The 16612-nt window shown below is 43.0% G+C and overlaps 1 protein-coding gene across 4 annotated transcripts in view; it reads right to left on the reverse strand.

Annotated features, from left to right (window-relative positions):
- The window catches only part of APLF (aprataxin and PNKP like factor), a 104990-nt gene that overhangs the window by 21140 nt on the left and 67238 nt on the right, over positions 1–16612 (reverse strand). Inside the window, exon 9 of one of the 4 annotated variants that reach the window (XM_043511992.1) lies at positions 15435–15810. The exons of the other annotated variants lie outside the window; for them this stretch is intronic. Coding sequence (XP_043367927.1) covers positions 15681–15810 — 130 coding nt within the window. The 3' untranslated portion in view covers positions 15435–15680. Of the gene's footprint in view, positions 1–15434; positions 15811–16612 lie in introns of those variants that run through there. 4 annotated transcript variants of the gene reach the window in all.

A 16612-nucleotide genomic window follows, 5' to 3' on the forward strand; every position in this document is an offset into this window, starting at 1 on the left:
ATTCTGAGAGCCAAACCGTACCTCCCATGGTAAAATCAACAGGCCTCTCAAAATTTCATTAGATTCAGTATGTGGTATTTGTCGTGAAGGCTCCCCTCTGGAGGAAAGAAATACAGGACCTCCAGAACCAGAAGATCTGAGGAGCAAAAAAGTCTAAATCCACTGATCTTGGGGTCTCCTTGAGCTTTGCTCGTCCATTCTGCTCCTCAAAACAGGCCTTCCCCCCTTTTCAGAAACTACATTGTACTGTCAATGCAGTGGAACCTAGCCATTGATAGAGCCTGGCTTTGGGGAAAAGACTAATGGCCTAAGGATAATAGACCATTTGTGTGGAGTTATGGGAAGGCCTAATTTTCCTAACCAGTGTCTTGCTAAGAGAATAAGTCTACTTTGACTTGTTTTGGTAACCTGGATTTCTACTGATAGGTTCACAGACTGTTTAGAGATAACGTGTGCCTGGACTATAAAAAAAACATTCTCCAGATAAGATAAGTCCTGACATGTGTAAGGGTTTTGAAGGAAAAACATGGAAAGTTCCAGGAGTCCATCACATGACCAGTGGTAACCTATGGATGACAGAAATATAAGACAAAGGGCTTCCCCCCCACCATTTGATGTGTCTGCCCCTTTTCTTTTGGTTTTCTTATTTTCCACTCAAAGTTGCAGGTCTAGTGGGTGATAGCCAACTAACACAAGTAACATTCCGTACAAGACAGTGTTTTTTTCAGTTATTGTTAGGGTTGCCAACTTTCTAATCACGCAAAACCGAACACCCCTGCCCTGCCCCTCCTCTGAGGCCCCACCCCCGCTCACTCCATCCCCCCTCTCTCAGTCATTCACTCTTCCCAACCCTCACTCACTTTTACCAGGCTGGGGCAGGGGCTCTGGGGGCAAGGGCTCCATGGTAGGGCCAGGGATGAGGAGTTTGGGGTGCATGATGGGGCTTCAGGCTGGAGCAGGGGTTGGGGTAAGGGAGGGGGTGAGGGCTCTGGGCTGGGGCCACGGGATTTGGAGAGCAGGACGGAGCTCAGGGGTATGGGAAGGTTTGCAGGTTCTGGGGTGGGGCTGGGGGTACACCAGGGGGCTCTGGGAGGGAGTCTGGAGTGTGGGAGGGAGCTCAGGCCAGGGGCAGGGGGTTGGGGACCAGATGACACTTATCTTAGGGGGCTCCAGGAAGCGTGTGGCATGTCCGGGTCCTAGGTGGAAGGGCTAGGGGGCTCTGCGTACTGTCCGGGAACCATGGCCAATGGGAACTGTAGAGCCAGCATTCGGAGGGGGGGGCAGCGTGTGGAGCTGCTGTGGCTGCCCCTGCTCTGAGAAGCAGACACACCAGCCACATCCATGATTTGCAGGGAGCTTGCCTTAGTCCTGCTGCGCCGCCAACCGGACTTTTAGCGGCCCGTTCAGCAGTGCTGACACAAGCAGCCAAGGTCTCTTTTCGACTGGGCATTCTGATAAAAAAACAGATGCCTGGCAACCCTAGTTGTTGATGGATGTTTTCTCATCATTTTTCCATCTAGCTTTTTGATAGCTACTATACCTATTTAATCTTACTTCTGTTATTTCAGAAAGACTAACTTTCTGTTGGAACAACCTAATTATCTTAATATACAGTACTAGTTTCAGTTTCTTTTTAACAATGTTTTTACAAGTGTTCAGAGTGAAGCAGTTTATGACAATAGTTTACACAGTTTCATATTTCAGAACTTCACACTACATTTTTCGCCACACATGAAGGGATATTTAAGTTAAGCCATGTTCATGAGGATTTTCAGAACAACATGCATGAATCCAATTTTACAATAAAAAGTTGTTTTTAAAACATCGAAGTCTCACTTTTGTGTCATACTGAAGAGCGTATTCTGCCAAATTATCTTTATTGTACTTTGTTCTACAATTTATATCAGGGACCGACCATATCACTATTTCTCAGCAGACAGAAAAACAGAATATTTCCGGTTGCATTTAATGTTTTCTATTTTCCTACACATTTAAACAGTGTTCTAATACTACAGAACATTTTTCAGGACAACTAATGATTTGGGGTCAGATTTTCAGAGATGCTGAGCACCCTCAGCATTATTAACTTTAGTTGGAACTGACGGTGCTCAGCACCTCTAAAAATACATGCAATATACAAAAACACAGGCTTGTACTTGATGGTATAGGAAAATGATTATCTGAACTTCAACTATTCAAGATTCAGGTTTTCTGAATTTTAGATATATGTCATCCAAGTCAGAGAGTTGAGATTAATCTATGTTCAGAAGTTTTAGACTATATATAGTTTGAAATTAGCGTAACTCTTCAATATGTATTTATTCAGGATTTTTTAAGGAGTTAATTTAGGGCTTGTGAGTAGTTGCTGAATTAATACCTGAAGACTTTATTCACATACAGCATGGTCAGTGGTAACGTAAGCTTCCCCAGAAATACCTGCTCCCTGCAACAAGAACACACTTCAAGGATGAAAGGGAGGTTTTCCACACTCCAGTTATACACACAGATCCATGGCCCCCTCACAATACGGTCAATGGCAGTAGCAGTGCTGTTGGGGAAACTTTATGACCCAGAGACAGAAAATAGAAGCAATGCCACTCATCACTAAGTACCCAGTTCAAATCCAACTCAACATAGTATATGCAAAAAGCAGTTACCATACAATTGTTGCACCAGTGGCTATGATGAAATGAGATTGTGGTTTTAATTCAGTTCTTACTGGACAGATGATCCGGCCATTCTGGGATCCTCATTTAAGTCACAGAAAGTTGTTTTGGTGCAAATGCTCAGACAACAATTCTCATGAATACATTACAAAGAGATATTAGTGAGACAAGAATTCTCTATTTTTATGGCTGCTTCAAATCTTGTATTAACAGATACAGATATTCTGTAACTGAGTACCGACAGTATTTTGGGAGTTCACATTCATTTTATATCTATGTTTGACTATGTAAGTAATGTTGTCAATTATAATTTGAGGATGGGTCAGATGCATCTTCCACTTTGTCAGCCCAGGGCTCCTCACCTGCATTGCATTTACTCACCAATTTTTATTCCATAGTTAAAAATTTATGTTGCCCCAAATTTTAAAACTCCTATTCAGTCCTTACTCAGGCAAAGCTACTGATGTCAATGAGTTTTGCCTGCATAAAAACTATGTAAAAACAAACTAAGGACATTCAGTTTTAGCCTCATTTGTATGCACTTTTTAAAATTTGAAGTTCATGTCCAGCTTAAGTATTCTTAAACGGAAGCATGTTGTAACTTGGGATGTAAATACCATTTAAAAAATTAACCGTTTAAATGATTAGAAATATTTTGTTTAAACGTTTAACCGATTAAAGGGCAGGCTGGTGCAGGGCCACTGGGTCTGGCTGGCCCGGGGATTAATGGTTCAGGCAGGTTAACCGGTTAACATCTTACATCCCTACTTGTAATTAATCTTGGGCTCAACTATTTTGTAAATATAGTTAAGGCTTTCTAAACAAAGGCTTGACAAAGTAGCTTCCAGTATTAATTGGCTCCCCACAGAAAAAGCCTAAGGCAGTTCAACTGCATGCATTTTGGAACAAAATTCAAGGAAAACAACTCAGCCATATACCACTAGGATGTTTCTTTGTTTTTTAAAGACACCAATTATTGAAACCCACACTGCTCAATGATGATGAGTGCACATCGCTAGGCATGTGATATTACTTGTTATTTATAACACCCGGTCACATTTGCTATTAGTTGAAGCTTTAATATAATCTACAAAAAACATTCTTGCTACAAAAACTGTCTTGTGAATTCATGTTGCTCAACTAATCTAATTTTCTTTAAATTTCACAGAAAAAAGTCTAGGTAGTCTCTAAAAAGCACTTATTTGAATTTGTTAAACAACCTGCTAAGAGAAGAAGCAGTTTATTTGATTTGTGATTTTGTAACTACAGTTTCCCAAAATATCAGATTTCAAGGAAGTCTGAAGCACAGAGTGATATTTAATTGAATGAAAACTCTGTTGCCAAAACACTAGATGAGTAAGTCAATGACTTCTGAAGTGCTATATTCAAGACTAGATCTATATACACACACACACTGAGAATGAAACCCACAATATCTAATGGATTGGATTGTCACACAGAATACAAGATTCTCACTATCGTTCACATGGAAGCAGAAGTAATCACCAATAAAATTCAAGGCAGTTGAATTAGTGAATCTTTGACTGTAGTGGCACCAAGTATTTGCATTGTTCTCCTGTACTTCACTGCTTAATACAAGATTTGTTTATGCCTCCTCCAAACTTTGATAGAGTTTGCTGGAAAATATGGTGAGTGTCAAACAACAAGTTTATGGCATTATTAGTTCATACACGCTGAACGCCAGAATTTGAAAATTCATATTTGTTGCATGTATTTTCTTCAATTGATTAAATAACTGCTGTTTTATAGCTCATTCTGCCTTCCAGTAGCTATTCACTAAACTGTCCAAAAGAGAATGAAGTTCAGCTGTTGGCAGGCAATAACCTCTTCATAAGGGACACTTCATAGAATCATAGAATATCAGGGTCGGAAGGGACCTCAGGAGGTCATCTAGTCCAACCCCCTGCTCAAAGCAGGACCAATCCCCAACTAAATCATCCCAGCCAGGGCTTTGTCAAGCCTGACCTTAAAAACCTCTAAGGAAGGAGATTCCACCACCTTCCTAGGTAACGCATTCCAGTGTTTCGCCACCCTCCTAGTGAAAAAGTTTTTCCTAATATGCAACCTAAACCTCCCCAACTCCAACTTGAGACCATTACTCCTCGTTCTGTCATCTGCTACCACTGAGAACAGTCTAGATCCATCCTCTTTGGAACCCCCTTTCAGGTAGTTGAAAGCAGCTATCAAAATCCCCCTCATTCTTCTCTTCTGCAGACTAAACAATCCCAGTTCCCTCAGCCTCTCCTCATGAGTCATGTGTTCCAGTCCCCTAATCATTTTTGTTGCCCTCCACTGGACTCTCTCCAATTTTTCCACTTCCTCCTTGTAGAGTGGGGCCCAAAACTGGACACAGTACTCCAGATGAGGCCTCACCAATGTCGAATAGAGGGGAATGATCACGTCCCTCAATCTGCTGGCAATGCCCCTACTTATACAGCCCAAAATGCCATTGGCCTTCTTGGCAACAAGGGCACTCTGTTGACCCATATCCACCTTCTCGTCCACTGTAATCCCTAGGTCCTTTTCTGCAGAACTGCTGCCTAACCATTCGGTCCCTAGTCTATACTGGTGCATGGGATTCTTCCGTCCTAAGTGCAGGACTCTGCACTTGTCCTTGCTGAACCTCATCAGATTTCTTTTGGCCCAATCCTCTAATTTCTCTAGGTCCCTCTGTATTCTATCCCTACCCTTCAGCGTATCTACCTTTCCTCCCAGTTTAGTGTCATCTGCAGACTTGCTGAGGGTGCAATCCACACCATCCTCCAGATCATTTATGAAGATATTGAACAAAACCAGCCCCAGGACTGACCGTTAGGGCACTCCACTTGATACCGGTTGCCAACTAGACATAGCGCCATCGATCACTACTGGTTGAGCCCGAAAATCTAGCCAACTTTCTATCCAGCTTATAGTCCATTCATCTAGTCCATACTTCTTTAACTTGCTGGCAAGAATACTGTGGGAAACCGTGTCAAAAACTTTGCTAAAGTCAAGGAATAACACATCCACTGCTTTCCCCTCATCCACAGAGCCAATTATCTCGTCATAGAAGGCAATTAGATTAGTCAGGCATGAGTTGCCCTTGGTGAATCCATGCTGACTGTTCCCGATCACTTTCCTCTCTAAACGCTTCAGAATTGATTCCTTGAGGACCTACTCCATCATTTTTCCAGAGACTGAGGTGAGGCTGACTGGCCTGTAGTTCCCAGTATCCTCCTTCTTCCCTTTTTTAAAGATGGGCACTACATTAGCCTTTTTCCAGTCGTCCAGGACTTCCCCCGATCGCCATGAGTTTTCAAAGATAATGGCCAATGGCTCTGCAATCACATCCGCCAACTCCTTTAGCACTCTCGGATGCAGCGCATCTGGCCCCATGGACTTGTACTCATCCAGCTTTTCTAAATAGTCCCAAATCACTTCTCTCTCCACAGAGGGCTGGTCACCTCCTCCCCAAGCTGTGCTGCCCAGTGCAGTAGTCTGGGAGCTGACCTTGTTTATGAAGACAGAGGCAAAAAAAGCATTGAGTACATTAGCTTTTTTCCACATCCTCTGTCACCAGGTTGCCTCCCTCATTCAGTAAGGGGCCCACACTTTCCTTGACACTTCCAAAATAAGTTAACTATATCTTTAATTTATACAAGAAAAATCCCTGTATCACATCGCCACATCATTGCAGTTTTGTTAGCTTAGAAAAGCTTTAGACAACACACACATCTTGAAACTTCTAATAATCTCAAGGCTTGAAATTCAGGAAGAAAAACAAGTTATTCCTGCCCTTACCTACAGGTCAAAACAACAAAAAATTAAGCTGGCTTGGAAAGAATAAAATATGGCAATAGTATGTTAATATGCTAATTAAGAAACGATAATATTTAGAATTGTGGTAAACCCAAGACAAACAGCTACAAAACGGGGGTAGTAATTAGTCCCAGGGGATTAAAAGGCACCTCCCTATCCACTGAGAAGAGATAACCATGGGGCAACAAGGTTCAGCTGGAAAAGGGGTTGCTAGGGAACCAATTAGGTTCAGCTGACTCCAACTACTTGGGACCTTTTTAAACCCTCCCCTGGATGGTAGGAGGGGGAGAGTGAGGGAGTGAGAGGAGCAGGGAAGCTGCCAGTAGGCTGTTTCCAGCAAGACACCAGACCTTCCCAGTATGGAGGCTTCCCTCGCTCCCCAGAAGGGAAGGAAAACAAGAACAAGGAGGAGAGGAGTAGCAGGACCCTGTGCCACCTACAAGGATTCGCCTTGCCCCAAACCTGAGTCTCCAAGGTTAAAAAGGACTGAGCCTACTGAGGTGAACAAGGTATTTTGCCACACAATGTACAGAAAGAACTGAGTTTTCATCTGAAGAATGTTTACTAAATACAAAGGAATACATATTTATCATTACCCTTGGGGAAGCATGTTTGTCTCTTCATTTAATGAACTTCAGGAACAAAGCATATTCCACTGTAACTTGTCATGACGACATAATTATATACCTATTATTCCTTCTGGTAAATTTAATGAAGTATTGTTACAGCTGGTAGTAAAGCTGCAGGGAATTAATAAAAGTATTGTATGAATGAAATTAACTTTCACTCTTTAATCTCTCTCACTTCAGTGTAATTTTTATTCAAGTTAAGCTTCACAAGTGACAAGCAATAATCTCTTGTCCCTTTACCGTGAAGCCAGTAAAAGAATAAACAGAAATATAACTTCTGTACAACTGATGAAATGAAAATAGCATTAAATATCAAAGCTTCATGCACAACTAAATTTATTTTCATTTACTTAAAGAAAAATTAATACAACCAACTATAATTGTTGCACAGCTTTATTTATTTGTATTAACTTAGCACCTAAAATGTGAACTGAGATGCAAGTCCCATGCACACCAGCCTCTATACATACAAATATTACTGCCCCCATGGACTCCAACAGAAGTTCTGTGGCCCTCTGGGACACTTTATGCAGAAGCTTCAGCCTGGGAGGGATTTGACCCTCCCCGTATAAGCTATTTGGCCTGAGGTTGATAATGGGGGGCTGATAGCTAAATAAGACTAATAACTTGGGGAAACAACAGAGATAAGGAATTGTTGGTTTATTTGATATGATTTAGTCAAACTAATTAGATAAAATGTGATGATTTGATAGTAACCCACTTTATTTTAATTTGATTTGTTTATATGTATTTTATGCTTTTGCTTTCTTTAGTTTTATTAATAAAACATGTAAAATTGGAAACTTAACTACTCTACCCAGCCTATCACTGGGAAAATTGGTTCCCCTTTTATGAGGAGAAAGGGCTATACAGTATCCATTTCAGCAGAAGGGGAACCAATGTTCCACAAAACCAAAACCTTTTACAACCACCTACCTAGCCAGCAGTTCACTTCCAAATTTTTTCAGGATCCACAGAATAAAAAGTGGTACAAACAAATAGTGCCTGGAAGTGTGAGGAAAGTGAATAGTACATACATGGATATGTTAACATAGGTCTCCAAAACCTGTCAATTTCAGATTGCCTGTAAATTAGTCCAATCCAGAACATGAAAACTACATTTTCTGTGATTTTCCTTCCCTAAATTTTAAATATGCTCTGAATTAGATACTCTATTATGAAAAATCTCCATAATATAGCAGCAATTCACTGCAAGAGAAAAATAAATCAGCTACAGAAGTTATGATGCCCATGTACAAATGTAATCTAATGTGCTAATATAACCAAGACTCATAAAATAATCCTTTCATACAAAATAAAATTTAAGATGAGGAAGCATTCTGATTGGTTTTACAACACATCACTCCAATAAGAAGAAAAAAAATGGTTCCTTGAAGCATATACTTGAAACAATACCCACAATAGAGTTGTTTTCAAGGCTCCAATAATGTATTTTTTATGGAATTAATTTTGTTCATAACCTGTGTGACAGAGTGCTGGGCAACAACAGCTGAGCCAGCACTCTGGTCACCACAGCTCCAATTAAACACTGCATAATAGACCTTGTTAAGAATAGCTGTGCCTAATTGGTGGGTGGAGGAGAGCTGGAAGGCAATTTAGCCATTAGGCAGAGAATACAAAAAGGCACAGGAACCAAGTAGGAAAGGGGAAGCAGGCAGATGAGAGGGAGGAAGAGAGAGACGGAGGGAGAGATTGCTCTTCACTGCTTGCCTCAGGAGCTAAGGATTCCCTAAAATCGTAGGAATAAGACTGCATAGTGTAGAAGGGTGGTGGGAACCAACATTGTAAATAAACTGCACTGAATGTTTTACCAGCATAAAGCTCTCCCAACCGCTTATGAGCAGAGACGAGAGCAAGTGGGCCCAGCCACAACCAGCAATGTTAACAGCTGAAGAGTACTGTTAAAACTGCTACATTTCAGAAAAATAGAAAACATGTCCCCAGATATGCTTTCATATCTGAATGATTTTCATTTACTAGTCACTTTGAACATTAAACAATATATGAAAACTGTTCAGAGACAAGTATGAAGATAAGCATTTCTGGATTGGTCCTGCTTTGAGCAGCGGGGTGGACTAGATGACCTCCTGAGGTCCCTTCCAACCCTATGATTCTATGAACACTCTCTCCACACCATTCTATGAACTAGCAATAACAAATCTGACTGCTCATAGAAATTTGGATATTTCAAATATACATAAATAATTGAGAATCCACATTGTTTGCATTACTTCAAAAAGTATTAAACAAAATTAATTCCAGTAATCATATTGCTTCTGCTTTTTACAGCATGTTTACATTGAAGTATTCAGTTGAATTATTTTTATGCTTTCCAGAATCTGAGAAAACTCAAATAAAATGAAAAAACCCAACTCAAACAAGATATGAACTTAAAAAGGGGGAAAATATCTATTTATATGGGAAAAGAGTTTGTTGAAGCTGCGTGTGAGGGTCAGCCTTGCAAACGTGCCACTAGGTATAGGCCCTTTCAGTGCCGCTGTGGAACTGATCGGAGAATTGGGAGCTACTGACTAAATTATTATTAAGTACTTGTGTAGGAGAAGCATTTTCAGCACTGCTATTTCAACCATCCACACATTCATGTGGAGGCACGAGTCTTTGTAGCTGTGAAAATAACCTTCAAAATGTGAACTGAATACAAGCTGAATCTGCCTGCTTCTAGAGACAACTTGAAACAAATTCAGAAATGTCAAATGCCCATTCAACTCCAGGTATTACTAATGAAGACTAAGAGGATGGGTAACAATGTTGGCATTTTAAAGTATTTAACTATGAGTTATTTGAGGAGGGAGATCAAGCTATTGTGCTCCATCATTGCTGGACATGGTAGCAGATATTGGCACAGACAGTTACTATTAAAAAATTTCTTCATCATCCCAAATTTAAAGTCACCTAACTGCTTTGCTCAAAAGGAGGAAGGAAAAAGGAGATGCATTCACTCCCCAGAGCCAAAAGCCTCAACTGTCTCTTGGTCACCAAAAAGCAGCAACAAAAGATCACCACATCTTTCTGAATGTCAGAAGCCCCAACAATCCCCTATTCAGTGAGATAAACATCCTGCTTTCTCACAACAGGCTATGATGCATGTATGTGTTTTCCTTACAAAATCCTGTGGAACATTTAAAAAAAAATGGTTACTCCTTCCTCGTAACTGTTGTTCTTTGAGATGGCATTATTAAAGATTCAGAGAAGGGCAACTAAAATGATTATGGGTTTGGAAAGGGTTCCATATGAGGAGAGATTAAAGGGGCTAGAACTTTTCAGCTTGGAAAAGAGGAGACTGAGGGGGGATATGATAGAAGTATATAAAATCATGAGTGGTCTGGAGAAAGCGAATTAGGAAAAGTTATTTAGTTGTTCCCATACTACAAGAACTAGGGGCCACCAAATGAAATTAATGGGCAACAGGTTTAAAACAAATAAAAGGAAGTTCTTCTTCACACAGCGCACAGTCAACCTGTGGAAACTCCTTGCCTGAGGAGGTTGTGAAGGCTAGGGCTATGATAGGGTTTAAAAGAGATAAATTCATGGAGGTTAAGTCCATTGATGGTGTCCCTAGCCTCTGTTTGTCAAAGGGTGGAGATGGATGGCAGGAGAGAGAACACTTGATCCTTACCCATTAGGTTCACTCCCTCTGGGACACCTGGCATTGGCCACTGTTGGTAGACCGGATACTGGGCTGGATGGACCTTTGGTCTGACCCAGTATGGCCATTCTTATGTTCTTATGTGTTGTTCATGTCCATTCCAGTCAGGTGTGTGCATGCACACATGAATGATGGCCGGAAGATTTTTCTCCTAGTAGCATCCATTGTGTTGGCCCGGGCGCCCCTCAAAGTCATGACTTCATGGTGTTCAATATAGAGCCCTGCCAACCCTACACCCCTTAAGTTCCTTCTTGCCGGCCACTCTGACAGAGGGGTAGGAGAGTGGGTATTGGAATGGAAATGATCAACACATTTCGAAGAACAACAGTTATGAGAAGTGTCTAACTGTTTTTTCTTCTTCGAGTGCTTGTTCATGTCCATTCCAATCATGTGACTCCCAAGCCCAAGTTCAGGAGATGGGGTTGGAGCTGTCCACCGATTGGAGTACTGCTCTTTCAAAGGTCACATCGTCTCTGGCCTGTTGAGTAATCACGTAATGCACAACGAAAGTGTGTATGGAGGATCACTTCACTGCTCTGCACATTTCCTGGGTGGGACCCTGACCCAGGAATGCTGTAGATTAAGCCTGTGCTCTGGTAGAGTGCACAATGATCAGAGATGTGGGAACACCTGCCAGGTCATAGCACTCATGGACGCCCATTTTTACAGTGACTGTCAAATACTTGCATTCAGATTGTTATAATCTGATGGGAAATATATGGATTCTAGGCTTCTTCAACTGTACATTATGTTACTGCTAAGAAATTAAATGAACCAAAATCTCAAACAGCTAACTTTCAATCATAATTTCACTATATTTTTAGTCTGCACAGCAGAGATGGCAGAAAGAACCACACTCCTAGAACTGTGTTTACACCACAGACAAGAAAGTCCACTCAGCAGAGCTAAATTAGCTTGTACTCCATAAAAAATGCAGATAAAACACTAAAATAACTGAAGTTTACCAAGTGTTAAAGTACAAAAACAGGAAAAAAAATATTGTATGCATCTAAGATATTACAAACAAGAGAAAGGTGAAAAAAAACCATTGGAAACCCTTTTTAAAGCTGTTAATTATACCCAGTCATAAATAACTGAAAAGATTTTTGGTTTTTGGCATTATTAGCACAGATTAGCGACTTATTTTGCTCTTTAACAGGTCAATATATATTAAACTACTCATAAAAATACATTTATTAAATTATATTCCCAGTAGTCTGAAAAAGTAGAAATTCAGCTAACAGCTGAATTAATTACTAATCATTTTAGGCATGAACTTGAAAAATCACTTTTGTCTAAACCAATTTAAAGTGTAAATAAATTACTATAAAACACATTTAATTATTCTAATATATTACAATCATATGGTAAAAAACTAAAAAGGTCTGTATATAACTATAAACACATAAATTAGTTTTCAGATTCTTTTAAAAAGAATCTTGAACAAATTTCTACATCTTTCCATAAATTGTTTTATTCTAGTTTAGACAACAGTATAATGTGTACAATTAAAACAGCAACTTTATGGTTTAATAGAAACTGACAAAGCACTAGCAGTATGAGAAAGTAATGTATCCCAAAGGCCTATGATTCTAGCACCCCCTATAGACTAGCACTACAACAGACAAACACAGGACTGCTGGTAAAATACCTTTATTTCCATCCCCAGTTGCATGAGGGTTACAAACAATTTAAATTTGTTACATGGCAGGCTGTCAGTAGCTACTATGATAAGCAGGTTCACCATAATACTACCAGTTAATATCACTCAGCAGCACTTTTGCCATTGATTTGTGTTAGATTGTTAAAATGTTTAGATCAGTGGTTCTGAAACTATTTATTATTGTGGGCCACATATGCAGCTCTCTGTGTGGGCCTCATCCACACAATATATACACTACCTGAACAGCTACACACAAAAAAAGTTTAGTATTTGTTATATGACAGCAATACAATTCAAACTGATATAGCACCTTTCATTTCAACACTGGCAAATGCCTACCACAGGCATTTTAAATTAGCAAAGTAAGTCAAAATATTAACTGCTAAAATTAATTTACTGTAAGATTGGCATGGCATGGTGTATTGCCACCCTCACTTCTGCTCTGCTGGTGGTGGTGTGGCAGGGCTGAGCCCCTGGAGAGCACAGCTGCCGAGCCTGCCTGCCAAGATGGAGAGCCCTGCACAGTGCAGGGCACCCAGCCCCCCCAGCCAGGGACTGCCCCCCATGCACCCTATCCCCCAGTCAGGGACTGTCACCCATACACCCAGCTCCTCCACCAAATGACTGTCCCCCAGCCCCTCACCAGACTGCCTCCCCCCACATCATCCAAAACCCCTGGGACTGTACCCCCAGCATCCAGATCTCCAGCATCTAGACCCCCCCCCAACACTGGGCTAAAACTTGTGCCTGCCCTGCAGAGACAGGGTGCCCCGTCCAGGGCAGATCGGCCACTTGAGGGACTGCCCCCCATGAACACAGCCCCCACCTAGGAATTGCCCCCCAGCAGCACCCAGCAACTGCACTCCCAAGGAGTGTCCCCCACTATTCAACCCCCCATCCAGAGACTGTGCCCCAGTATCTAGCCCCCCCATCCAGGGACATCCCCCAGTCACCAGTACCCTATCTACAGTCTGTCCCCCCCATGCACCAGCTGAACCCCCCTCCCCGTGTCCCTGGACCCCTGCACCCGCTCCCCACACGCCAGGCCCCTGCACCCCTTCCCCTTTGGTCTCCTACCTTGGCTGCACTAACTCAGCCATGCAGCCCACACTGCCCCTGTGATCCTAATACTGGGAAGTTAGCTCTAGCCAGGGTCACTGGATCCACAATTCTGAGGGGGAGGAGGGGAGCGCTGAGCTCCCTAGCCTCTGGCTGTTGCTGCTGGACCCGATCCTGCGCCATCCCATTTTACACCCTCACCGGCAACTCTGCACCCGGGGCAGGAGTCCCTCCCGCCCAGCTCTAGTTACAGCCCTGAGGAGGTCACATGGACTGCAGCTGTGCGCTGATTGGGCCGCAAGCAGCCTACAGGTTGAGAACCACTGGTTTAGATGGATAACTATTACTCTTGGGCTGGCCAGACAGTGGAGTTCCACACAAGGATAGTGGGGTGGGAAATGCATGTCCTGAGCTGCAGCAGAGTTAACACACTTAATTCCTGACTGCTTAGTACAGCGACTGTAGCACTTAAGTGAAGATACTCCTACACAGACGGGAGAGCTTCTGCTGTCGGCATAGTTAATCCACTTTCCCAAGACTGGGTAGCTATGTTGACACAGCACTGTCTGTTAGGTGGGTTAGGTCAGTATAACTACATTACCATGGGATGTGGATTTTTCACACCTTTGGGCAACGTAGTGTGACAAAGTTCCTCCTCTGCCTTGGTGGGTCCTGCGCTTATTGGTGGATTCGCTCGCCTCAGAGATTCACGGTGGCCCTCAGTTTGGCCACTTTTGCTAGTGGCTCAAACCTGCCATTCACTCAGCTAACCTCATCACTGGCCAGCATGGGGAAAGGGAGGAGAACAATCCCCACAGTCTCTGCTGGTCCACCTAGTGGGTCAGGGGATAGCTCAGGGACCTTCCCCTTCGGGGGGACCCACATTCCAGGTCAACACCTCCTGTATCAAATAGGGAGTTGGGGAGATGGGGGGAACCTGGGCCCGCCCTCTGCTCTGGGTTCCAGCCCAGGGCCCTGTGGGTCACAATTGTCTCTGGTGTTTCATGTAACACCTGTGTGACTGCTACAACTCCCTGGTCTACTTCCGCATGGCCTCCTCCCAACACCTTTTGTATCCTGACCATAGGACCTTCCTCCTGATGCAAGATAACGTTTGTACTCCTCAGTCCTCCAGCAACATGCCCTCTCACTCTCAGCTCCTTGTGTGTCCCTCCCTGACTGAAGTGAGGTCCTTTTTAAACCAGGTGCCCTGATTAGCCTGCCTGTCTTAATTGATTCTAGCAGCTTATTAATTGGCTTCAGGTGTCCTAATTAGCCTGTCTGCCTTAACTGGTTCCCGCAAGTTCCTGATTGTTCTGGAACTGCCCCTGTTACCTTACCCAGGGAAAAGGGACCTGCTTAACCTGGGGCTAATATATCTGTCTTCTATCACTCTCCTGTAGCCATCTGGCCTGACCCTGTCACAGTAATTATACTGCTATAGGTCTGTAGTATAGACCTGGCCTCAGTCACCAGCTAACCTCTCCATCGTTGCAACTGCTTATTTTGAACTTTAGGAAAAGCTAATTGTGTTGTAGCCTTTGACACCCAGAGGAGACCACTGATAGAAGAAGAGTGGAAAACAGAGGGAACTTCTGCATCTGAAGATTGCCTCTAAGAACCCCAACACCAGGGTAAAAAAAATTAGACTTGTTTTGGGGATAGGGCTAAAAGAAAATGTTCTTTGGCAACAGCACTGGAAATTACAAGTAAGAGCTGTCCTTTGTTTCCTTCTATTTTTATAAAATTCCATCCAAACAACTCCTAATAAAGAGAGGAGTTTAGGAGTTGGTCCTCTTGTCACATTGGCTTGTGGTACATCATGTGACCAAAGCTTAACAGAACAGACACTAAGTGCAAGAGTAATGGATCACTAATTTACAAAGGAGACTTCAGTGGTAGTGGTTTTTCAATTCAATATAGAAAGAACTTTATTATGAAAAGCCTCAGTTACACTTCAAGGTGAACATAAGCAAATGTTTTAGTCTCATGTCAAACTGTACCATTTTTATTATAATCGCAAACTTTGTTTTGGGTAATGGATTTAAAAGAAAAATCTTTTCTTGCGTATTCTTTTAATCCAATTCAAATGTCTAGGTTACATTTCTTCTTTCTTTTCAGGTGATATTTCCCCCCTTTGATTGGGGGATTCATATTCAAATTACTTCTGGTTTCAAACCTAACAGGAGAACACTATTTGAGCTGGAGCTCAAAGGCTTAAGAAAAATCATCTGCTGAGTATAGTGACAAAATACTGAACCATCAGGCCACTTGAAAAATCCTGTCCTAATCAGAGCGAAGCATTCAAAACATCAGCCAGGTACTTTTTATTCTAAATATCAATTTATAGCAGAGGTGGGCAAACTACAGCCCGCGGGCCACATCCGGCCGGGGAGGCTAGCCCCCGGCCCCTTCCCCGCTGTCTCCCCTCCCCTGCAGCCTCAGAGTGATGCGCCACCAGCGCTCTGGTCCATCGCTCCTGGGCAGCATGGTAAGGGGAGGGTTGGGTAAGGGGCAAGAGATACCGGGGGAAGACAGGGAGCAGGGGGTGGTTGGATGGGGTGGAGGTTCTCGGGGAGAGGGGCAGGGCAGTTTGGATAGGCGTGGGAGTCCCAGGGAGGCCTGTCTGGGGGCTGGGGTGTGAATAGGGGTCGAGGAAGTCAGGGGTCAGGGGGGATTGGATGGGGGTGGGGTCCTGGGGGGTGGTTAGAGGCCAGGATCCCAGGATGAGGTGGTCAGGGGACAAGGAGAGTTGGATGGGTCGGAGGTTTTGGGGGGGGGTGGGAAGTGGGAGGGGGCAGATAGATGGCAGGGGCCAGGCTCTTTGGGGAGTCACAACCTTCCCTAGCCAGCCCGCCATACAGTTTCAGAACGCCCATGTGGCCCTCGGGCCAAAAAGTTCTCCTATCCCTAATTTACAGAAAGATAATGGTTCTTAAAAAGTAGTTAGCCCAGAGGAGGGCAAACTACAGCTCGCGGGCTAGGTCCGGTCCATCAGGGATTTCAATCTGGCCCGCAGGATTGCCAGCCCCGTGGTGCAGTTGAGCTAAGGCAGACTCCCTGCCTGCTCTGGCCCTGTGCAGCTCCC

The sequence above is a fragment of the Dermochelys coriacea genome, chromosome 3 (assembly GCF_009764565.3).
Source record: "Dermochelys coriacea isolate rDerCor1 chromosome 3, rDerCor1.pri.v4, whole genome shotgun sequence".
NCBI classification, from domain to species: domain Eukaryota; kingdom Metazoa; phylum Chordata; order Testudines; family Dermochelyidae; genus Dermochelys; species Dermochelys coriacea.